Source organism: Lissotriton helveticus, chromosome 3_1 (genome assembly GCF_964261635.1).
Source record: "Lissotriton helveticus chromosome 3_1, aLisHel1.1, whole genome shotgun sequence".
NCBI lineage: Eukaryota > Metazoa > Chordata > Amphibia > Caudata > Salamandridae > Lissotriton > Lissotriton helveticus.
Window position 1 is genome coordinate 995,131,559 of NC_136061.1, and position 26,456 is coordinate 995,158,014.

At 46.8% G+C, this 26,456-nt stretch overlaps 1 protein-coding gene across 4 annotated transcripts in view; it reads left to right on the forward strand.

Moving 5' to 3' along the window:
- The window catches only part of SESTD1 (SEC14 and spectrin domain containing 1), a 372,853-nt gene that overhangs the window by 143,629 nt on the left and 202,768 nt on the right, over positions 1-26,456 (forward strand). For all 4 annotated transcript variants that reach the window (XM_078681488.1, XM_078681487.1, XM_078681489.1 and 1 more), the window contains one exon: positions 14,279-14,334. In XM_078681488.1, coding sequence (XP_078537614.1) covers positions 14,279-14,334 — 56 coding nt within the window. The remainder of the gene's footprint in view (positions 1-14,278; positions 14,335-26,456) is intronic.

A 26,456-nucleotide genomic window follows, 5' to 3' on the forward strand; every position in this document is an offset into this window, starting at 1 on the left:
CCCTCTACTTGTTTACTGTTTATGTGCCCCCCGGCCTGCAGACTTCCACCTTTTCCGATTTGGGCCGTGTGTTGTTGAACCTCCCTGATAGTACTCTCTTCATTGCAGGTGACTTTAATTCTGTGATCTCCGGTCTACACGATCGTTACCCCCCTAGGGATACTCCTTCGGCCCAACAGTGGCTGGGTGGGTTTTTGGACACGTTTGGTTTGGTGGATTGCTGGAGGCTTCTGCATCCTACCCAGCTTCAATACACTTTCCATTCGGGGGTCCATGGGAGTCTGTCTAGACTGGATTATTTCCTGCTGCCCGCGGCGCAGACGCCGGCGGTGCGTGAGATCAGACACCTCCCCCGGGGCATCTCCGATCATTCTCCGCTCTGGCTTTGTTTTGAGATCGGGGTGGAAGCGGCAGGCCGGGTGGCTCCCATTAACCCCTGGTACCTTACCTCCCCTGAGTCCCGCAACCTTTTGATTAAGTCTCTGGATGCCTATTTTTTAGACAACGAGGGGTCCGTTTCCTCTGCGGTATCCCTGTGGGAGGCCTTTAAGACAGTGATTCGTGGGCAGGCCCTTTCCCTTATTGCTGAATCCAAGAAGGCTAGGAATCGGGAGGTGGTGGACCTTGAGAGAGAGATTTCGGAGAGGGAGGCTGACTTAGAGTCGGATGTTACCTCTGATAAACACCACGCCCTGGGTCTGAAACAATTTGCTTATAAGTCCTTGGTCACGGATGCGGCTAAACTGATGTTTCGGGAACAGCAGGGTCGTCTGTATGATGTGGGGGACAAAGCGGGGAAATTGTTGGCGTGGTTGGATAAGAAAGAGAGGGCGAATCGTGTGGTGCCTGTGATTCAGTCGTTGAATGGTGTCGAAGTGACGGACCCGGTTGGAATAGTTGAATGTTTTGCGGAGTATTTTCGTGTGGTTTACACCCCTGTGTCTGGACGGGATGTTGCTGAGACTCGCCTTTTGTTGCGCGATATGGCTTTGCCCAGTGTTTCCGATCTAGACCGTGTCTCGTTGGAGTCCCCTTTTACTACGGATGAGATAGCGACTGCCATTCGCTCGCTCCGTTCGGGCAAGGCCTTGGGCCCGAATGGGTTGCCAATTGAGCTGTACAAGCTACGCCCTGACAGGGTTGCGCCCTATCTTCGTGCCATGTTTTTGGAGTCCCGGGAACGGGGTATTCTCCCGTATGACCAGCGTTTGGCTACGATAGTCGTGATTCCCAAGGACGGGAAACCGCGGGACCTTTGTTCGTCTTATAGGCCCATTTCACTGTTAAATGTTGAGCCTAAGGTCCTGGCTAAGCTCCTGGCGACCCGCCTACTGACGGTCATTAGTGGCTTGGTTCATGCGGATCAATCCGGATTTATCCCACATCGCAACACGGCTCTTAACCTACGTCGTCTCCACGGTGCTGTTGCGAGGGCGGGGCTTCTGACGGAGCCGGCCATTTTGGCCTCGTTGGACGCCTCGATGGCCTTTGACACTGTAGAGTGGCCCTATCTTTGGGCAGCTCTCAAAAAATTTGGTTTTGGGCCTGAGTTTATTGGTTGGGTGAAGTTGTTGTACGTTGAACCCTTGGCGCAGGTAGTGGTGAACGGTAGAGTTTCTGTCCCCTTCTGCCTTGTTAGGGGGACCCGTCAGGGTTGCCCCTTGTCTCCATTGCTTTTCGCGCTTGCCTTGGAACCGTTAGCTGCGTGGCTTCGATGGGAGCCTTCACTCAAAGGGATCCGTTGGTCACCGGACTTTGAGGACCGCGTCTCTCTTTACGCGGACGACATTCTTCTATATCTTACCTCCCCGCGTAAATCTTTAAATGTCTTATTTGATGTTCTTACCTCGTTCGGTGCTAACTCGGGCCTTGTTATTAATTGGGCTAAGTCCTGTGTGTATGTTCTTTCGGGTGTTTTGCCCCCTTTGCCGGACAGATTTCCTATCCAGGTAGTCCAGTCTGGCTTCAAGTATTTGGGGATATTTATTACCCTGGACCCCTCACTCCGGTTTGAGCGTAATCTCCTCCCCCCGCTTCTTAGATTGCGACTGGATGTGGCCCGTTGGCGTAAGCTACCCCTATCTCCTCTGGGTAGGGCAGCTCTTTTTAAAATGATGTCCTTGCCGCGGTTCCTCTACGCACTTCAAAATTCTTATGACGACATTCCCGCTACCTATTTCCGAGAGATCGAGAGTCTGCAAAGACAGTTGATTTGGGACGGGCGTCCACGTATAGCCCTTGCGAAACTTACCATCCCTTGGTACGACGGGGGCATGGCGCTCCCCGACATCAAGAGATATTACTGGGCTGCCCAGCTATCTGCCATTAACCACGCGATGTATTCGCCGGGGCGCGATCCGGCCTTTGAGATGGATAGGTTCCAGCTGCCGGGAGGGGACTTTAATAGAGCGCTTTATTCTAGATCGGCCGGGCGCCATCTTACGGGCCCGTCCAGGACCGCAGTCAACGTGTGGCGCGCCGCGAATGTGAGTTTGGGATGGGAGAATCGACTGACGCTGGCGACTCCGCTTTACGCTTCTGAACGTTTGGGGTGTCTCTGGTCTACTAAGGGCTTTGAACGCTGGGATATGATTGGGATTTGTAAGGTGGGTGATGTTTGTGTGAATGGTAGCGTGAAGTCATTCCAGGCCCTTAAGGCAGAATACGACTTGAGTGATAGAGAGTTTTTCCGATATCTGCAGGTCCGACATGCCCTGGCCTCTGTTCTAACTCCTGATGTGGCCCTGCCCGAGTCCTCCCCCCTTGAAGATCGTATACTAGATGGACACCTGCCCGACAGCACTATCTCCCTTATTTACAAAAAATTGATTCATAATCGCGTGGATTTGTTGGTCCGACTCAGGGAGATGTGGGTCGGTGACGGATTGGAATTAGATGACGAGGATTGGCAGTCGGCACTCTCCTCTCCGAAAGAGGTCGCCTTTCCCGCCCGCCTTCGTTTGGTGCAACTTAAGATCCTCCACCGGGTGTATGTGACTGGTCCGCGTCTGGTTGTAATGGGTTTTTCCCCGGATGGCTTATGTAAGCGTGGCTGTGGGATGAGCGCTACCTTTATGCATATACTTTGGGAGTGCCCTGTGGTGGCAGCCTACTGGGTGGATGTACTTGCGGTAATGGCTGTTGTGACTGGTGTTACCCTGCGGCCTGAGGCCCGACGATGCCTGCTGAATGTGTGGGAACCCTCCGATTACTCTGTGGCCCAGACTAGATGGGCGACATTGGGTTACATGGTCGCGAAGCGTGACATTGCGCAACTCTGGGGCGCATCCCGACCTCCAGACGTTTCGGTGTGGGAGGATAACATGGACTGGTCCATGTTCCGAGAGAAGACCGTCTATGTGGCTAGGGGCAGACCCAGGGCGTGGCCGAAAATTTGGGGTCAATGGAATGCATATCGTGGAGAAATTTGTACCCCTCCCTTGGTTGACACCTCCGATATTACCCTGTCTCCCTAGGCTGACGTTCCCGGAATTTTTCATTCTGTTTTAGGAGTTTCCTGTCCTCCCTGCTGCCCCCCCCCCCCCCCCCCCGGCCTTGCCGAATCTCATTGATTTACCTTGGTTTTCCTGATTAGTGGCCTTCCCCTCTGCCTATCGGGCTGACTTGATTGCTGCATTCGCCTTGTTTGGTGTTTGTTATTTTAATGTTTAATATAGAAAATTGTTATGTCCTGTCCTATGTCTGGAGCAATATTTACTCTATGGTTTCGGGCTGGCCACGGAAATGATTGTTTACTTCATGTGTCGTGCTTTGCGAATTAGCGGCCAGCCCGTGTGGTTGTAGGCCCATCTTTGTACTTTTTAACTGATTGCTCAATAAAAGTTTTTAACCCAAAAAAAAAAAAAAAGGGCCAACGAGCCGGGTTGAAGGAGAAGAGGGGGACACCAACTGCCTTGGCCCCAGCCCTACCGGCCTGTCCCGACTTCGACCGGCTCCAGCCAAATCCCGGGCTGTCCTGCAGCCCCCAAGAACCCAGAGGACCTGCCCTGCCTTCCCAAACCAAGATGTTGTCTCCCTGAGCACCTGATGTGCTCACCCACCGACTCTGGCTCCGGCCAAAACTGCGAGTCTGCACCACTGTGCACCTTATGCCAATGTCCCAAGTTCCAGTGGCCCAGTACCACGTGAAGGTCTCCCCGGCTTTGCTCCTACGACCTTGTGGCCTACTGGTGAGCAGCCTCTAACCGGAGGCCTCCTAGCCCCATTGGATAACATTGGGCCTCAGGCCTCAGCACTCTGCACCTGGCCGCCCTAGTGTCGCTGAGGGTGTTCTGAGAGTGCATCCTTGGCCCTGGGGGAACCCTGGTTCTAACCCCAGAAACACAACTTCTACAACCAAGTACTTACCTATAAACCGATAACTTCATTTCCTCCCATAGGATTGCATTGACTGCTTTTCTTTGAAAATTATTTTAAGTGTGGAGTTGGTTTGTATGAATTCAAGAACAACTGCAATTGTACAAAAACTGAATTACTTACCTTTTGTCTAGGAGATGTCCCAGTGTGATATTGAGGCATATAACACTGAGGAGCAAAAGTAACTTAAAAAGTAATCCAAGAATTAATGTGTACGGCAATCTACAAAGTAACTGAAAAGTATTTTTGATTATTGACTTACCTGTAAATCATCCAACTGCATTTGATCCTGCTTTCAACTGTAACTCACTGCATAAATCTTGCAAACTAGTATTTCACTTACCTGCACCAGGCCTTGCTTGGTTCTAGAAATAAAATATCTTAATAATATTTGTACACAAACAAAATTGGTCTGAGTTCAGTCTTGGAGTGTGTGATATCATTTCTTGCCTGAGTGTGTGCAATAAATGCCTAACACTTCCCTCTGATAAAGCCTTACTGCTCGCCCATGCTACCACAAATAGAGAGTAAGGTATTATCTATGTTTACCTTTGCCTGCCTTTGGGGTTCCAGTGTACTCTGTGCACACTATACCTTGCTTTGGTATAGTATATACGGAGCCAGCTTCCTACGCCCACACGGACGGATTCACATCTGCGCAGCAAGGAAGGTGAGCAGACGCCGCAATTGATTTGCAGTTCTGCTAAATCCGCCGGCGGTGGTCCGTCCTGAAGCCGCCGTCCGAGTTTAAGAGACCACATCTGATCCATTGTCCCTAGTATTCGGCATATGGCAAACTAGAACAAGCATTGGCATGGCCAATAGGTCTCGCCTTTGGGACCTTATAAGTGTTTAGCTAGAGATATTGACTTTGCTTATGTTTTTTTTTAATAAATCTTTTTATTAACATTTTAAACAACATAAAAGGCATTGGGTGACGGGTATGCGAGCATAACATTTACATATACTTTTCCATGTCCAGCATACTATCTAAGATTTTACACCGGGTCAGGTGACTCCAACGGCTCAGCTTCTTCCACAGTAGGCGCAGGAGTACAAATATCCCCCCTATATGAATTCCACACACCCCAGATTTTCCCCCATTTTTGGGGTTGACCCCTAGCCACAAACACAGATCGCTCTCTAAACATGCACCAATCAAGATCTTCCATCCATTTCCCTATCTGTGGCACCTGATTAGCCCCCATAATTGTGCAATATTGCGCTTAGCTATCATGCATGCCAGTCTCACCCATTGTTTCCTGTGTGTGTTTAGGTCGGTCGGCTCCCATACATTAAGGATACATCTTCGAGCCTCTATCTGCACGTCCACCCCCATCACCTCACATATCTTGCCATTTATCGGACCCAATAGTCCTGTATTTTTGTGAATGCCATAGGATATGTATGAAGGTACCCGTCTCCCCACAGCCTCTACGACACTCCCCATCTGTCGCTAAACCCATCTTTACTAGCCAGGGACCCGTTACATAGGAACGGTGCAGGATCTTCAATTGAACTAGCCTTAGCCTCATTGGGACCGCTACCACCCTGGGGGATGACACCGCCTCTCTCCAATCCTCATCTTCCAGCAGAAAGCCATCCTCACTCCATTGACCTCTAAGTTGAACCAATGGGTCCTCTGTGTGGTAAAACAGCTTTTTGTAGATCAATGAGATAGTCTTAATAGGGAGGTGACCATCCAACACTCGATCCTCCCACGGGGAGGCCTCTGGGAGCTCAGTCCCCGGGGGATCCTTGCCTCCAAAGCATGCCTAATCTGCAAATAACGGAATCTTTGGCTCTCCCGTAACTGGTGCCTGTCTCGCAGTGCTTCAAACGTGAGAATTCCATCCTTTCCCCACATATCTTTAACCTAAGAGATCCCATCTATCCGACCCCTTCGATTTCCACAGACTCCCGAGGTCCTCCGAACTCCATAGCGGGGTGGCAAGCGTGATCTTATTATCCCACTTGAGGTGCCAGTTGGCTGAGTGCCACACTTGAACCGCATGTGCTGCTGGTCCCACTAAGCGAGGCCGTTTCTTTCTGGCATACAGGGCCCTCGTATAATCTCCACCGGGTAGCTGGCCCCTGTCCATCGCGTACCCAGGATCTCCCGGCAATCCGTAAACCACATGATTGATCGCCGCTAGCTGGGAGGCCCAATAATACTTCCTGAGGTCCGGAAGTCCGATTCCTCCATCATACCAGGGCAGGGTAAGTTTGTTGAATGCGATCCGCGGTCTGCCTTCCCAAAGGAGCTGCCTCTGGAGAGACTCTGTTTCTCTGAAATACGAGGGAGGCACTGGGTCCAGTGGATTCTGGAGAACATATAGAAAGCGGGGAAGCACCATCATCTTGAACAATACAGCGCGACCCAGCAGGGAAAGCGGCAACGCCCTCCACCTTGCTACATCTCTATGGAGCCTCTCCAGCGGTAGCCTAAGGTTGTTATCAAATCGCAGCCCTGAGTCCTTAGTTGCATAGATGCCTAGATACCGAAATCCCACCTACTCCACCTGCAAGGAGCAGGATTCCGGGACCTCCGGAGGTTCTCCGCTGAGGACAAACAATACCGATTTCCCCCAATTGATGGCAAAGCCTGAATATCTACCAAATATAGCCATTATATCAAGAAAACCGATCAAGGACTCCCTGGGGGACGTAAGGTAGAGCAGAACATCATCCGCATAGAGAGAGATCCGCGAATCGTCCTATCCCAGCGAACCCATGCCGCAAGAGGCTCAAGTGCCAATGCGAACAGAAGCGGGGAGAGGGGACATCCCTGCCGCGTGCCCCTTCCCATAGGGAAATCCTCCGATCTATGATTGTTCACCACCGCTCTGGCAAGGGGGCCCGAGTACAGAAGGCAGACCCAATCGATGAATTCTAGCCCTATACCCATCTTGCCCAAGACCGCGTATAAATAGGGCCATTCCACTCTGTCAAACGCCATGGTGGTGTCTAACGAGAGCAAGACCTGCTGGTTCATGTATCTGGGCCGCTCCAGCTATAATTCCATGCAACCTCCGAATGTTAAGGGCTGTATTGCGGCGGGCATAAAGCCCGGTTGATCCGTATGCACAATGGTTGTGATCACCTTGACCAGCCGCGTAGCCAGCAATTTAGTCAGTATCTTCGGCTCGGCATTTAACAGGGAGATCGGCCGATAGGAAGAGCACAGAGTCCGGGGCTTACCATCCTTGTATATGACAACTATGTTGGTGACTCGTTGATCATACGGGAGGCAGCCTTTCTCCCGACTTTCTTCAAACATCTCTCGGAGAAACGGCGCCAGTCTATTGGCATTCAATTTATAAAGTTCTATAGGGATCCCGTTAGGGCCTGTGGCCTTCCCGGAACGCACCGCTCTGATGGCCTGGGCAACCTCATCATTAGTAAAAGGAGAGTCCAGGTACTTCCTATCGTTTTCCGAGAGTGTGGGCATTTGTATGTCTCGCAGCATGGTCTCGTTATCCGCCTCAGTGTATTCACCCGTGGCCGTGTATACCGAACCGTGGTAAGTCGCGAACTCCTCCGCTGTCTGCTGCGGTTCCGTAATACTTCCCGAATTCTCCGTCTGCAATTCTGGCACCAATCTGGACCCCCACTCTCCCCTCTCCAACCACGCGATCAACTTCCCCGCCCTATCTCCGTGTTCATACACCCTACTTTGGTTGTCCGCATGCTGCTCACTGGCCCTCCCATGTGCTAGGTTCCTGTACTCATCTCTCAGGAGACTCAGACGGTGTTTCTCCTCCGGGGCACTATCTCCAGACTCCTCCCCTTCCAGTGTAGTTAACTCGGTCTCGATTCTGTAAACCTCCTGGCGGCCCCTCCTCCTCCTTTCGGCAATTAACAATAGCACCTCTCCCCGGATCACAGTCTTCTATGCTTCCCACAGGGAACCACCGGACTCCACAGTTTCTACATTATTTTTAAAATACTGTTCAGTAATCTGCACTATTTCCTTTTTGGTGGCGGGGTCTCTTAAATGCCATGCGATTATAGGAGCTATCCGACCCACGTCTCTCTGACCCACCTCTATTCGAAGCCAAAACACTATAGCGAGTCTTTTTGAAGTTACTAACTGAAAAGTAGTGTTTAGCATAGTATGTTGCGCGACTGGTATTTTGCTGCTTCAGTAATTGCATTTAGATATATATCACAGCAACTAACTTTATACCTACAACAAGCACCTGTTTTTTAAAACTGTTGGTGCTCAGCACCGGCACTAGTGCTCTGCATTTAGTCATTCGTGGTTAGTTAGTGAATCGTGAAGCTGGTAGGATAGCTCAGCGAGCTTAGTGCCCATTGCTGTGATTTGTGTTTGACATGCAACAGCTGAAACTGCGTGCCATGGTGATAGAAGTGTCGCATGACATTGCGCTATAAGGCAGCTGCCTGCAATGGCCCTAACTTAGCAACGGACACGGGCAGCAATCACTAACTGAAAAATAGTGTTTAGCTTAGTGTCTTGCACGACTGGTATTTTGCTTCTTCAGTAATTGCATTTAGATATATATCACAACAAGTAACATTATACCTACAACAAGCCAAGACTCTTGGCTTTGTTTATGGTTGTTGGTTGCATAAAATAAATAAGTAACAATTATGGCTTCGTTCCATAGCATATTGAAAATACTTTAGTTCTGATATGATGGGACTTAGAAAGAACTATAGCGAGTCTTTAGAAGTTATCTGAAAGGAAACGAAGGCTGGTATTCCTGCAGATTAAAAAAAATAAGTAACCTGTGTGTGACAGCAAAAATATAAAGTGAGATAACGACCCGTCTCCGCCCCTGCTTTTTAAAACTGTTGGTGCTGAGCACTGGCACTAGTGCTCTGCATATAGTCATTCATGGTTAGTTAATGCATCGTGAAGCTGGTAGGCGGTCAGAGATATTGAGGGAGGAGAGAGATGGCGCGTAGAGAAAGTGACCCTCTGAGCGGAAAGAGCTGCTGGCTAAAGAGACACAGGGGGGTCGCGTGAGCGAGCAGTGATAAGCGCGATAATTGAAAACCGATGGCGCCGATGCTCGCTTCCGTAAGGTAAACGCTATACATGCATGCATACTGATTGGAAACAGTGCATTACATGCACGAGTTTCCAAGAAAGTACGGAGTGATTGCAAGAGGTCTCTCTGCGTAGGCGAGACCTAAGAAAGCGCAAACATTTTATCTGAGCACCCTGCCACTGACAGAAATATCGTCTGTTACATATTTTATGTGCCCAAACTGAGTAGTCGCAAGGCGGCCTTGGAGGCGTTCCTGTGGACGTCACCTCTTTTTGATAGTCATCCCACTAGAAGGCTGAACGTGGTTATCGCCTGGACTGATGGGCATGATACAAATGGTACTCTTTTTCTCCCGGTGTGTTACAGGTTTGAGGCCTCACCGATCGTACGCTGGTCGTGACACAGATGGTGCGCATGGGCCCAGAGTGGGATATAAGGCAGTCACCTCAATCTTATTTTTTAATTTACAGGGTTTTCTCTGTGCTACCGGTTTCTTAACACTGGTGGTATCTGAAAGAAGTGAGAGGTGTTGTTTGCTTGGAGCGCTGGGCGTGTCACAGATGGTACTCAAAGCCCCCTGGGTGTGAAACCGAGTGTAATTCGGACATTAGGGAAATATTTGCATCTGGGAGATCATGTGTAACTTGTGTTTGGCCAAGAGGGGCCTGTGATTCATCAAGTTATTCCTTTTCTATGCAAAACAATTGTTGTTTTCTTTGTCCCGTAGCCGATATTGACAGGCTATCGGGCTCACTTAGTCACATTTACTGCGCAGGGCTTCCGCTGGTCACAGGATAGCATGCCCAAGAGTGGGCTAAGGTATTTTTGACAAAGCCATAATTTTTTTTATGTCAGTTTTTCTTTTATAGTGTCAGAATTGATTCAAGGTTTATTTGATGTTGTGGTGCTGATAAATTAATGCAACTATATTGTCTTGAGTGTTCGGTTTTCGTCAGTGTTTCAATGTGCTATATAGAGGTGTTGCTATTTTCACAATTGTTATTTCATATTACAGTAAAGTCTGCTATTTTTGTGCCAGATTTCATGACGTTTTGACAATTGCACCTTCTTCCTGGTTGGGACCCTTTATATGCATTGCTATTTGTGTTTGTTAATTGTTTGTATTGATGCATCTGTACATTCTGTTGAGTTCATAGTAAGTAGATTCATCAATCCCCATGTATAATTTCCCCATGACCGTAGTAGAACCTAAAAAATAGAAAAACTAGGGTGCATCTATTCCTTAAAAGTAGTGCCCAGCTTTTCATGGAGTCGCCCCTGAAACACATGCAAACCAGGTTCTCCATACAGGCTAAAACACTTAACAAGTATTGCCACGAATGACATGCACACACTAAGTTACATGTGTCGTGACTCCCTGGCCAAAGGAGGAAACCTTTGACACACATGAGGGCACACATACCGACCAGATACGCAGGACAGAAAAAGGACAGGAGCTGTGGGCCATCTTCAAGGTGGCCTAGATAAAAATTCCCATCCCACAGATAAGCAAAGCGTGAGCGCATTCCCTGCCATATGCAGGTATAGAGGTGCTCTCCACGATGCCGGCTATTCCTACATTAGGATACACCAACCCACCAGTTGAGGGAGCTAAAGAGTTCCCTACTGAACAACAAACTGTTGGGTCCAAGCATGAAAATGTAACAGGCCAGCAGGCCTGGGCAATCCCAGCACCAACCTAGTCTAGTGCTAGAGCTCCCCAAAGTTCGACCCCCCCGTCCATCGCATTCAGTCAACCAAACCCCAGCGGTGCGGAGAGCATGCACTCCCACAGGGTCAGGTGAACACATCCGAGTGACAGGGAGATTCATACCGGTTCTGGCAATTATACAATTAGAGGGGGGCAGGAAAGGAATCCCAGTTCTCTAGCGACCAGTGTGGGCACTGCTGGTCACATAACAATTCGAGGCTGCCTTCAACGGAGCTAGTTGCGAGAGATGAACGAGAAATGTTTGCACGCCTGTTCTTTGACTTTCTAGCAGACTGCATTCAGGAGAGAACCAATTTGACCGGTTGTGGCCAAGGCGAGGGTAATTTAAACCAGAGGACATGGCTAACACACACTAACACACACTAACACACACACACACACACACACTAACACACACACACTAACACACACACACTGGAGGAAGAACCCACCTTAACAGTGTTGGTAAATAATACACCCTATAGCTTAATAATTGACACGGGCAACAAAGTCATGTCTAAAGGAAGGGAATGTCTCCCTATCTGAAGACTCTATGGACAAGCAGGGGTTCTTGGGCATGGCTATGAGGGTCTCCTTCACAAAACCCCTGGAGATAGATGTGGGAGGCATCCGATTAAAGGGACAGCTTCTAGATCACCCCTCATCCCCAACCAATCTACTAGGAAGAGACTTAATGGCCAAACTAAACATGACTATTAATTTCTCAGAAGATGGCACAATGAATTGCTCTATGCCTGGGGTTATCCCATCAGGACTCATGTCTCTAACCCAATCACATCGCACAGACAGGCTGATAAGAGCGTCATCCACCGACCTGAATGCCTTCACTAACGCTGCCCTCACAATAAATGCTGATGCAACGGAACTGCTGTGTCGGAAGCTACAGCTGCTCTGCAAATTCATGTTCCGCTGGAATGGTCACCATTAAATGAAACTCCAAGAGGAGGCGCTGTTTTACTTGGAGGCCATTAAAGTGCGGCCCAAATACTGGGTCCTGCTGGCCACCTACCAATCGATCGCAGTATGGACATGTATCATCTTCATTACGCCTGGTCTCAATATACAGGAGGTATCTGATGACCATGTTGTGGTCGGACCATATGAGGCGACAATTTTCTTTGGCGGCTTTCAAGACACTTAAAAGGTGTGTGAATTCCAGAAATAGCTTAATGATTCCTCTGGGTTTGGAAGAGTAAGGATGAGGATGACCAAAACTTTGAGCTCATTAAATGTTAAGAGGAGGAGTATTCAGAATGCAAAGAAGATCTGCGAGAAGTTTCTTCAGGAATCCTAGACGGTCAGGACCCTCTGTGGCTTCTGGCAATCCATATAAGTGAAGGTTATTACTTGTATGCAGTTTGAGCTTTTGGATTTCTTGTTCATGAAAAGCGATTTTGTTTGCCACATCTTGAAGATTACTAACACGTCTGTCGTGTCAGCCATTTTGCCCTCCATAATAATTAAGCGGTCTTCAAATTGCTGAAACCTTTTATTAGTAGCACACATGAACGGTTTAAGGCCCCTAACCTCATCAAGGATAGTGCCCAAAACTGGATTGTGAGAGGACATGATGTGTGATATAGGATCATTTGTCACCTGTTTAGTTTTGGTACTAGAAGAGGTGGATTTAGTAGTGGTAAAGAGGTCACTTGCCATTTTGACCTAGTGTATAGAATGATGTAGAACTTTTTGGAAAGATTTTGTCCTGCTGATACAAGGTGGAAATGCTGCAAGTGGAAAATAAGGGCAATAGAATCCAGTGTGGCAACCTCAAAACGTACAGATCAGTAATAGGTCAGTAATGAGTTAGTTTATAAGCTTTACTAATGAATGAGAAATGTGAGTAACATCCTCAGAGTCCGGGTATGCACCAGACCTTCATTAAGGGAAAATTCCCAGAGTGTTTTGCGACAAATGCAGAGCATTCTGTCAGGAATATGGAGGAAGAATACAGCAGAGGAGACTCACAGTATTATATCTGGTGTCAGGGAGAGCCTCATGATGAAAAGTGGCATTGAAATTGCAGAATAAATACATAAATACTACAGGCTTCAATTTAAAAAATTTTTTTGCTGAATCCAAAGGGCATGCTGTGAACACTGTAATGGCCCGACCGCGGTGTTAGTGAGAAGCAGTTATCAGACAGATCGAGGGCGCAATGCTAAAATGGCGGCCGCTCTTGAATGACCGAACTCACAGCTGTGACACCGGCGCACACAAGAGGCTCCTCAGAAGGTTTCTGCCAGATGGAAATGATGTGTGGGTCAAGAGGAGCCTGAATGCATGTCTAAGTAAATGTGCACAGGTGAAAGTCGGCTTTCTGAAGTCTTTGAGCTCCATGTCGCTTTTGAGCTCATGGCCCCTCCACTATCTTGCATAGCGCGGAAGCCACTCCTTTTCAGTGTTTTAATGCTGTCTTCGGGTGTTTTCCACTTTTCATTTTGTGAAGTATGCAGCTCAGAGTCTTTATTGAAAAAGCGATGTGTGGGTGACAAGCCTTCCTTGAGCACCCCTTCTTCTGAAACATTGAACCCCTGTCAGAGAATTTCGGCATCTATTCCCATTAGTTACTGTCTCTTCTTAGAATTCCAGGTGTCTGTTAACAACACCGCTAGATTATAATTCACTAGCACTGGTGTAGTTGTGAATAGTGCTCTATCTTTGTATTCCCATGCAAATACTGTTGTACCTACTCCATAATTGGTATTTGCGTTTGCAATGGTGGAGGTCTGCCGAAAATAGCTCCAGCTTTGTGGCTAGAATTTGTAATTATGGTAACAGTCTTTTCTGGTGCTTTCAACTCCATGCTATAATGAGATTATTCTCCGACCACGTGCAGTTTGACAAAACACTGGAGCACTAACGTTGTTTTTTTTTTATTCTAAATTAAAAGTATGAAGGATTTTATAAATATCTGAAATGTCACAACTCTTAATTCTATCCCAGTGATTTTCGTTGAAATATCTTTTCCTTATTCATTTTGAGATCTATGGAATTACATTTTCTTCAATCAGTTGACCCCACAAACTTTGTTTTTTTAAATTCTAAATTAAAAGTATGAATGATGTTATAAATATCTGAAATGTTACAACTCTTAATTCTATACCAGTGATGTTCGTTGAAATATCTTTTGCATAAATATTTTCAGATCTATGGAATTCAATTTTCTTCCGTCAGTTGACCCCGAGACAGTTTTGCAAACAGGCAAGTCGCAGATTTCAACTTTGTTAAAATGTCTGCATAATGTTCTTGTTTCTTTTGATGTCTGATTTCTTTTGGTCTAGCTGCAGATTTATTACCTCATTTTTATATGCCCCCCCCCGGAGTATTAAAAGGCTCTAAAGGGACCATCTCGAATTCAGCCAGACTAACTCACCTTGACAAATAGATGAATTTACGGGTAGCCACAGAAAGTGACCCTTCTGTCATAAACCTTTTTACTCATGCCTGATATAACCCCACAAATGTGTAATATTGCAAATAAGCACATTTTTCTCAAGGGGGTGCAAACGCATGTTCCTGGGCTTCGTTTCTTTGGAAAGTTTGAGAACATCCAAATGCTCAAGAGTATGTAGATATTCTCAAATTTCTTTTTGATCCCTTCCCATCTGGGTAATGGAGATCTTTTACTGTGATAGGCAGGAGTAAATGTATTTCCACAATTAGATGGGCACCAACAGCATTCTTGAGGTGTTGGAGAAAATGTTCAATTTTTCTTCCACTGGGAAAGAAAATAAAATGTTGCCATTGCACACGTCCTACTATTTCTCAATGGATAAATGGAAAATTCATAGGTTAGTGGAGTAGTGAAATTCTTAATTCAAAGAGGAGAAAGGAATTCACAAGTATTTTCCAGAATTACATCTTGACAGCAGTGACTGAATTTTCCAGGTATAAACTAGAAAAATTATGTGAAGTTAAGAAAATAATACGACTTTATACAGGCACGTTCTTAGGCCTTAGGGTGCAGTTTTACAACTTTGTTTTTGTGAATTGAGCATACGGTGTCCGAAACCATAACATGCACATTGCTGGCAGTTGGTTGACAATCCCCTGATTTGCCTCTTCTCTGCCAAGCACTCCTAACATGGCTTCTAAAGATAGTAAACTTTTAACTGAATCTAAGCGCTCTAATGTGGTTGGGTCAGTGACATCCAGAGCTCCCGGAGCACAGAAATGGGATAGAGATGTTTATGCCAAAGGGACAAGAAAATAATCTTGCATTAGTATAGGGCAAAGGACAAAATTAAAACTTCTTGCTAATAAAAACTGCAGATTTGTATGAGACAAGACTTTTTTTTTTTTACTACAAGCCCAATGAGGTAACATATTCTGCTTCTACAGACAACTGAAGATTTGCTAGATGATGCACCATATTTCCTAAATTAACTAATCAAGTGCTGTCGAAGCGAGAATCTGCTGACATGGTGTTGCAGAATACATGTAGCTAGCAGCAAACAAAGAACACAACAGCGGACAGGCCAAGATCAAGTACACAGAGCAACAGACATACCTGTGTTGGGTACACAGCATTTGAGCTAATATCAAAGACAAGGGGGAACCTGGTTAGAAGACAAGCCAGTGTCTTGCATATGCCAAGTCAAGAGCACCTACAAGGCGGGAACGTAAAGGAAGAATGTTGATATCATAAATAATGGCCATTGCAAAGCCCTTAAATGCTAGATGGACTAAAATTATATACATGACAGGAAATCTAGACCCTTGAATATGGTCTTTGTTTCCAACCTCTGGGCCATACATTTCCCCTGGAATATTGAGCATGCCCTGGTTTTCCCAGTTCTCCTTTCCTGATGAATGGTACCATTTTTGTTGATTGGACCTATTCTATTCTCTCTTGGGGTTTTCTTTATGGGCCTATGTACTGCAGAAACCACAATGAATCCACCTGTGACAATATGCCGGTGCTGCAGTTCATCGGGCAGCCAGTTTTCAGTCAGTAGACTGCTAGCGCTATTTCCCTGCATCACATCCTGCATTTGGGGTATTTGATTGGAAGGCCAATGCTCTATAGGCCCTTTAGCGTCCGGGCCAGTCCGGATCCTTTCTTACCCAAACACTGTCAATAGAGGTGGCAGTCATCAAGGTACGGGCGCAGTTAAATCCTGCCTGTGCCTGAATGGACATCACGGTGGCTATTATTTTGTAAAGACGAGGTGTGCAACCTTTAAACTAAAGACAGGATCCCTCACTGACACAGTAGATTCACCACTATAAAACTAAGAAACGCTGTGTTTTTGCAGGACAGGAATGTAGAAGAAAGGTAACGCTATTAAAGTATATATATATATATATATATATATATATATATATATATATATATATATATATATATATATATATATATATATATATATATATATAGTCGTCTTATAGTGACTACTCTCCCCTCTTCTTTCGCTCACCTCACGACCCCTAACTCGAGCGCCCCTCAGCTTCCACAGAGTAGGACCCCTCCCTCCCTCACACGGGTCCCCAGGCTATTCTCTTCACCCAAATCCTCTATCCCAGTTATCATAGGAATAGGCAGGGAACATCCTCCCTCGAGACTCCCCAGACCCCCCTCACAGCTAACCTCCCTGACCAGAGCCCAATCCAACTTGGCGCTCCCCATTAAACAACCTCGCATCAGATGCATGCTCATCAACAGCAGATCTGCTCAAAACACGCAACAGAATTAGCAGAAGCTATACTCTCACATGATATTGATGTTGCCTTCATCACAGAAACCTGGCTCAACTCCATGTCAGCCCCCATCATGGACCTGCTTGTTCCACCAGGATTTTCTATCACGCGCAAAGACCGCCATAAGCAGAGAGGTGGAGGTGTTGCCATCATTCACAAGACTAACCTAGACATCACGGAAAACGCACCCTACCTATACAGCTCCTTCGAATGCCTCTCTATCAATATCAAATCCTGTGCAAAGAATGCTACACTCTGCCATCTCCTCTATCACCCACCAGGCAATTCAAAGGAATTCGAAACGCATCTATCAGATCTAATCACCCAATGTGCGCTCAACAACGCTAATAACATAATCCTGGGTGATTTCAACATCAGATGGAACGATACTAACAACTCACTCATACAATCCCTCAACAACCTTCTGCTCGAAAATGATCTGACACAACACTGCGCTGAAGAAACACACTACAGAGGAGCGACACTTGACGCAATCATTGCGGACAACCACACAATCACCATCGACTACACCATTCCAGTAGACTGGTCAGACCACCATTTAATTCTTTTTCACATTAATCAACCAGCGCCAACTCGAATCATAACACAAGCTCCCCCTAAATGGTCAAGGAATATTGCCAAAGTCCCTCAGGCCATCCTAGAAGACGAACTAAACACTCTCCTCCCAAACTCATCGGAGCACCTCTCAACCACTGACCTCACCTCTCTCTACCACTCCAACACGACGACCACCCTTGACCGCCTGGCCCCCTTGAAATTAAAAAAACCCAGAAACATTCCATCGAGATCGTGGTTCACCACGGACATCAACGATGAAAGAAGACTTCTCAGATCCCTTGAAAGAATATGGAGGTCCAATCCATCCTCCCTGCACCGCGAACAACTCAAGACAGCACGCAGAACATACAACAAACTCATCAAGGAAAAAAAATCTTCCTTCTTCTGCTCCGCTCTAGACAACGCAAAAAAACGCCCTAAAGAGCTCTTCAACATCATCAGAAGTCAAACATCCGAACCTAGCAAATCCGTCTCAGTGGCCTCCAAAAAACAATGCGACAACTTCGCCAACTGTTTTAACGAAAAAATCATCAAGATCGACCTTTCTCTCAGCACTGCCCCTTCTCTTCCCAAGGAGAACATCACCCCAATAATGACTGACTCCACCTTATCGATCCCACCCACTCAATGGTCCGTCTTCACGCCGATTCAAGAAACAGAGATCATCAACCTGATCTCCAACGCCAAACCATCATCCCACTCCCTGGACCAGCTTCCTATAAACTTGACCAAAGCCCTGAAACACACCCTAGCTCCAATCTGGTGCAAAATCATCAACAGCTCGCTGAGCTCAGGAACCATCCCAGATTGCCTCAAGGTCGGCCAAGTCACGCCGCTACTAAAAAAACCAGGGTTAGAAACAGAAGATATGAATAACTTTAGACCTGTGTCAAATCTCCCTCTGTTATCCAAAACACTAGAAAAATGTGTGCTCCCACAGCTAACCCAACACTTAGAGAACATCAAGCTCCTTGACCCCCACCAATCTGGTTTCAGGAAAGGATGCAGCACTGAAACTGCCATCCTCAATGTCATAGACGATCTTCACAAATCTCTCGACTCTGACCAATGCTGCCTTCTCATTCTCCTTGACCTTTCGGCCGCCTTTGATACTGTTGATCACACACTGCTCCTAAAAGCCCTTCAAGACAGAGCAGGCCTGGAACTGACGGTATTGAATTGGTTCTCCTCCTTTCTAAACAATCGCTACCAAAGAGTAAAAATCAAAAACTTTGAATCCGACCCCCTGCCCGTCAGCAGAGGTGTCCCTCAAGGGTCAGTACTCTCCCCCCAACTCTTCAATATCTACATGGAACCGCTAACCACAATACTCAGGAACTCAAACATCCCCTTCCACCTCTACGCTGATGACACACAACTCTATCTGGAAACCACATGTATGGATGACATTCTCAAACTTAACGACACGCTCAAAGTCGTTCAACAATGGCTCACACAAAATCACTTGAAGCTCAATCAAGAAAAAACGGAAGTTGTTCTCATCTCCAACAGAGACGAAAACCCACAAATTGAAGAATGGCTCAAAGACATCGACGCCATCAATGTCACCCTCAAGCCAAAAGACTCGGTCAAATCCCTAGGAATCACCTTAGACCCCAAACTAAACTTGAAAAAACACATTGCTAACTCCGCCAAAAGCGCTTTCCTCAATCTGAAACTTCTCTACAAAATAAAACCTTTCCTGCCTCCCAAGGACCTCCAACAGGCCACTCAAGGTCTGGTGCTCTCCAGAATTGACTATGGAATCGCAACCCTGACCGGCTCAGCCAAATCACACCTTGGCCCCCTGAAAACCACCCTCAATGCCGCAGGTAGAATGGTCACAGGAACCAAGAAATTCGACCACATCTCCCCGGCGCTCAAGGATCTGAAATGGCTCCCTATTGAACAACGAGCAAACTTTCGAACAGCATGCCTTACACACAAAGCCCTCCACACAGGCAAACCAGAATACCTGGCTGCGAAACTCAAAAGGGCTGGCCAATCCAGGACCCTCAGATGCTCCAACACGCTTCTTCTCATCCCGTTGAAAGCACGAAAACGCAAAACTCTAAGCAAATGCTTTGCAGGTAATGCTCCCAGGATATGGAACGCCATCCCTTCCCACATCAGAATGACATCCCACTTCCCTACATTCAAGACTTTACTCAAAGCCCTCTTCCTGGAGGACACCTGAACTGTAAGGGGATGCTCATAGTTCCACGAACTCTTGTAGTCATTATGATCTGTATGTTCTTGTTGTTTTGTTATCCTCTTGAACTGTACAGCTATCAAACTTTCTTCGCCATCAAGGCACTTTGTTTTACCTGATGTGAAGCGCTCTGATACCCCCGGGTTCAGCTAGCGCTATACAAAACTTATAATAAATAAATAAATAAATAAATAAATCTATGTCCTATGAACACCAAACCAAAATCAGCATCTTGAACTTCTGCAGGATGGAGGAATTAGTTTAGGTCAGTGCTTCCCACAACTGACTTTTTAGTATGACCAACTTTTGTGCTCCATCTAGCTTTAATGAATATGATGCTGCGCTTCTTTAATGTATTAAAGCATCATGTGATAGCACATTGTCATGTAAAGACAACACATTTTCCATTAAAATGGTCACACAATTTGCACAGACATATAGCTTTATAGATAAACTTATATCGCACACAAGTAATAATGTATGGAATTCAGGTTTCAGTGAATAGTTATTATTTGCGCATCACCAAGAAAAGTGTCTTGATTTGTTCTGAGCCTAATAAATTCTTATGTTTACATCACACTTTAGAATTAACAAAATGTGCTTACTTTCCTAACTGCTGAATGTTTACATTAACAGAAATTGACATTTTATTGTTAGGAAAAAATTAAATCCTCCAAGTTTCCTTTCACACTTCATGTACCCCAGCAGGATTGTCACATAATTCACTTTATTTTACTTTCTCCGACTGCAAAGTGAGAGAAGTTTGTAAACATCAGTCTCCATCTTAGAATATAGGCTGCAGAAGACATAGCCTTACATTTGACCTCTGTCTTTGAAGCGCAGCCATATGACATGATAACTACAGAATTTAAAGACATCTAATGCCTGGAGTTTGGCGACCCACCAACAATTGGCTTGCGGCTCACAGTTTGAGAAACACTGGTTTAGGCCATTGTATTCTGAGATAGAGTTGAACACAACTCGCCTTTTTCGTACAAGGAAAATTTGGGAGTTTTTTGACTGCTAATTTTCTGACTTCGTGGTATTTTAGGCCATAGTAATCTAAGATGGAGTTGAGCTCAACTCACCTTTTTCGTAGAACGAAAAATTGGGAGTATTATGACTGCTAATTTTCTGACTTAGTGCTACTAAAAAGAGGATACGGTATTCTTTTAGCATACTCTTGGAATGCAAACTCGTGAAAAGGTGGCCTTGGTAGAGATAGATACCAGAGCTATAAAGTATAGCTAATCTTCCTTGCTTAAAGCACCTTGCAAAATGTGAATAAAGTCTCATACTTTGGGGTGGTAATTCCCCACCACTTTTATAAGAGGTGTTTTTGAATTGTCTTATTAAAAGGTCTGAAACAAAAGACAAAACTAGAACCTTCGTCTGTCAGAAGCTGAATAAACCACGTATAAATCGCTATCCTGCCAAAATTGTTGTTGATGTCCAACATCTCTTTTCTCATCCTTCTTTAACATTCTAGAATCAAGGTTAGATAGATAGTTTTATTTGAAAATAAAATATGTACATCACAATTTCATGTGGCTGTTTTGAATGACAGGTTGCACATGATCCAGTGTTTTCTATTCCCTCACAGGTGCCATAAGGAACAGTTGGCCATAGTAGGGAGATCTTTGTCCTGTTGTCTCACAAAGTATTCTAACAAAGGCTTCTAATAAGAATGGATTGAAGATCATCCATGGTACAGCAAGTGTTTAATTATTTATCTGGGTGCATATAGCGCAATTTAAAGCACAGTTGAGGTGGAGGTTTAGGCTCACTTAGATTTTCCAAAATTATGGGCTAAAACGGTCTATTTGGACAATTTTGAATCTCTTCAGCTTGAGTGGGAAATTGAAGAGCTACCTGGAGAAAAGTGTCCCTTTTTGACATGGTCACCCCAACGTTTTGCCTAGTAACTGATGCAATTTTGGCAGAAGTGCACTGGGTTCCTGCTATCCAGGTCAAACACAAGGAGAGAATGGATGGAGCGCAGAATCTTTTCAGACACTCGCCCCCAATCACAGATCAGTGTTTAATCCATCATCGTTCTTTAGCTCCCTTCGTCACCCAAGTTCAGACCCAGCCATATGCATGTAGTCTTGACCCTGTCCTCATGGGAACAGTCCAGCACGAACTGGGGTGGCATGGGAGCATGTTCGAATTGCTCTGCATTCCGTCCATCATCAGTGTGTCCTTTGCTTCCTGCTATCCAGGTCCCCAGTGCCAGATCTCTTTACCTAAAACTGTACATTTGTTCCCCCAGTCGGCAATACCTTTAGCATCCCCTTTGAGTTCCTACTAAATGGTACCACAGGTCCCTAGGGTAAGGAGACTATAGAGGGCCCATAAGGTCTGCAACATGTATTATGCCACCATAAGGGACCCCTCAGCACAATCATGCAAACTGCCATTGCAAGCTGCATGCCATGGTGCAGAGAAAAATGATAGCACGCTTCCTGTATGCCATGCCTGCAGACACTGCATGCAGTATAGGTAAGTCACCCCTACAGCAGACCTTGCAACCCGAAGGCACTGTGGACTATACCACATGTGTGGACATATCTGCATGAACTGATATGCCCCGTCATATCGAAGTTGATTTTTAGGTATTACAAGTGAACCGGGAAGCCATTCTTAGAACTTGTGTTGGAAGCTGGTGTTTACAAGCTCACCAGCTACATGATGACCTCACTGAAACTAGAGATGTTTGGTATCAAACGTCTCCTATTAATAAAACGACACTGATTCCAGTTGATTTATTAATACATGCATTAGTTATTTGTTTTTAAAAGTGCATCCATTCAGCTCTTGCCCTTTTACTTAAATATCTGACATTATTGGCAGCTGCACCCTGTAGAACGCCTTGCTGAAGTCAGAGAGAATTGAAAGAAAGTGGCATGCTGATACGCATGCGCGCAATGGGGCACATGAACAGTATTGACGACGGGCATCAGTGTCTGCAGTGGGAGATGGAGCAGCCTGCCCCGGAGGCAGCATAGCCAGCACTCTGTAAGCGTGGCAGAGCCCGGTAGCGAGGCCCGGGTAGTACACAGATACCTCATAAGCACCCCTCCCACTGCTTTTAACTGCATCAACACTGCATGTGTAGGACATGCCGCCAGCCACTCAAAGTCCACTAAGGTGCCACTCTGCAATCTAGTTGCAGGGTCCAGCGCAAAGAAGTCTGTACTTTGAGGCAGGACACAAAGTAGTGTCAGGGAGCCAGGGTGTTTTATCTCACAAAGCAGCTTTAAGCATGCTGGGACTTGCAGTTTCACTTCAGTTACAAGTTTGGACTTACTCGTTGTAGGAGAGTAGGGTCTGCTATCCTATGGTCACCCCAATTTTTGCTTTTTGCTTCACTGGTTTTCGACTTAATGAGGATGTGGGCCTGCTAATCAGACCCCCAGCCTGCTGTTCTCTCTCTAAATTCACAGACATGTACTATAGGTACATAACCAAATTGGTACTGGACACCTTGTCAGCCCCTATACAGTGCACTATAGGTGCCAAGGGCATAGGTGCATCCAAGGCCTACCAGGGGCTGCAGCATATCTTTTGCCACCCCTGGCTGGTACTTAAATCGACACAACTGGCTGATCCCTCAGCTGGGGCAAGGTGGTGTAATCACCCCTTGCTTAGATATAGTATACCTATGTCTAAACCTATATCTGGACACATATATACCTATCAGCCACTCCTATAGCAGGCCTTAACAATCCTGGAGGCAGAGTGCTTGGTTTTATGTGAGATAGTGCTCTGGCATGAGCTGAGCCTGTCTGCAGCTTGCGGGACCATTTCCCTATAGCTGTTCCAGTGATACTGCCATACCATATACTCTTAAGTGCATTATAATCCTTACGGTTATTGCAACTCCGGTTTGGCTTTATCAAAACATGTTGTGTTTGGTGTCATACAACGTGGAATGCTACCCCCTCGACGATTCGGACGATGGGGGCAGCGTCCCACCCCTCCAGGAGGGGAAGACATGTTACTTACTGCAAATGCGGTTAATCCTAACCAGAGCCCCAGCATCACAAAATGGATGCTGCTGCCACAGACACGAGTCTGGCCTCCTGCTGCTGACCGATACTCGACAGAGGAGGCTTGATCAAAGGATCTCCTGTCACAGGGAGGTGTCACACCACCCCAGACAGGAGATAGTGGATTGTAGCAGGGAGGGTTGAATGAAACTAGGCACTGTCTGGTGCACACAAGGTGTCCCTGGGCAGATTCCAGTCAAACAGGTTCTGGGGCCATCCAGCCCCAGTCCTGGCGGCAAACTGGACAAAGGAAAGGGGTGCAACCGCCCCCATCCTGGGTCCCACCCATAGGAGGGACCTAGCAGATAATCCAGCCCCCAGATTTGGAATATAGGTGGGAGCAGTGCCAATGCACATCAGATTATCCTGACTGAAACTTATGAAACGAAACTCTGGACCCTTCGACATCCTACTTGACGTAGAAGACTGAAGAATCTCCCTTGTGGTCAAGGAGTGACCACCCTGTGCAAACAGGCACCATCCAGCACCTCGATGTTTGCTTTGTTGGAGTTCCCGCAGGAACTCGAGTGACAGAGATCGACAAGAGCCAGCTATCCCGACTTCCAACAGCCCGATCCACAGTCCATGCAGAGCTGGGACCCGTGGAGGCGACCTGAAGCGTGGGAGCGGCCATCTTGAAGTAACCATGAAGAGCTGACCGTGCAGCATCCGAGGCTCCCTCGAAGCTGTGCATTGGAGCGTGAGAAGCTCCAGCCCCGAGCAGCTTTTGCACCGAAGCTCACCCCTCTACACTCGACGAGTGCTGCATGGGGCCCTTCTGCAATTTCCTGCTCGACGCGTTGGTCCGGTCACTTGCCCATTGGCTAGTGACCCCTGAACCGACGAACCTTTAACTTTGAACAGCTGATCTGGTTGCTCCAGATTGACACTCGCTCCCCTAAAAAGGAGCACCCGCTCAGACCTTGCTGGTCCGAGTGTTAAGCCTTCTTCGAATCCTGCGTGGGTTGCCCTTGCCAAGGTTTGTTGACTCCGATCGTGAAGCCGACACCGCCAACAGCGAGAGCCTTCGTGGGACAGCTCGTGATTCACTCCAGGACATCCTCGGTGCCCCCAGAGTCCACGTGGCAGCGGAGACAAGGCACCCGACAACGACCTGACTGCGCCCGACATTGCGTGGTTCCTTCCTGGTTCCTTCCTGGTCACTGGCTAGTGACCCAGACTCTGTCCCCTCTGCTTTCAGGTACTCTTCGACTTCGATCCACCCTTGGATCGCACCGGACACTTCTCTTCTGGACGCCTGCAGCATCTTCATCCTCAGGCACCATCGAACTGCGTGACGAAACCCGACACAGGTTGGCACCTGTGCACCCGCGGCCTGTGGGTGAGGTAACTTACTAGCGCCGGTGTTCCCACACTGGTACACACCTCTAGTGCCTAAGTCTAAAGTTTGGTAGTCCTAGTCCAGTCGGAAGACTCCTTTTGCAATAACATTGTAACTTTTACGCACCATTGACTTTACATTGGTGAAAGCCGTGCTTCCCGCACTGCTCCCGAATCCCGCGGGCTACTCCCGTCCTAACTGCTGTTAGTCCACTGTAGTCCAAGCGATTCCCAAGGCCCTAGGCCTTACCCCCCGATCGATTAGTGATTGTTATACCACTTTTTTGATATATGGTTTGAGTGGCCACCGGCCTCATCCAAAAACGTGCAACTTGTCTATGTTTAACTGTGCTTTTATTTAAACGCTTGTGCTTCATTGCTCATAAAGAGTAGTGGGGATTATTCTAAGAATAAATACATATATTTTGATAATATATAACTTGTGTGGTGTCCTTTCATATGATATTACAGGATTGTATATGGTAAAACAGCTGGTTTCACATGTCGTTTGGAGTTAAGCCTTTAAAGTAAAGTCCACATTTGTAAAGCGCACAATCACCCGTAAGGGTCTCTAGGCGCTGGGGGGCCGTCGGGAAGATTAAGCAAGCTATTGCCCAGAGTCACATGGTGCTGGGCTAACCTGCCGCCGGAGCCGGGGATCGAACCGTGGTCCCCAGATTCCAGCGTCAGTCGCCCTGGCCGCGGCGCCACACCTCTCCCACACCTTTAAGGCTGCTTAGTCCATGCTACCCCTAGGATAGCTTGTCTATAAGGTTGACTTACAACCACCACCATAAGGGATTGTTTGGACTGATACCGGGTGCCCACAGAACTGTGGACATCATATACCAGGCCAACTTCTCACACTCATTCCAGCGTGCCTCACGCAGCTGACTGCTCAACACTGGCCTACACCTCCCTTTATGGAACAAGACGGAGACCGTGTGCACGAGCCTCCATCCTACTGGTTCATATGTTATTTAAAGCATAGAACAACAGCATAACCAACTCCAATAAACCCTGCACTGTGGCCTTCTGCACAGCCTCAAAACAGCCGGAGCGAGTACCGTATTCTAATTTATAGATTGTACCCTGCTCAAGGCAACTGCGGGAACTATTCGAGGCTCTGGGGGTAAACTCCGCCTGCAGCAAATGGAATAACAATTGTTATTCGGCAGCAACTGTTCACTTCCTCCTGTGGCTGAGTAGCGACTCACTAATTAATTCTGATTACCCCGCCCCCCAACTAAATGGTACTCTTGTTATCGACCTAATAACATTAAAGGTGCATCAATGTGTGGACCAGTGAAATCGCATACATCTCTGTTGCTTGGGCATTAGCCATCGGAGCTGCCACAGCCAACTTTGGCCAAAGATGGGTGGCGAGGCCCTGAATACTTTTTTTGTCACCTATTTCTGGCAGGTGTCTTTTTTCCCCC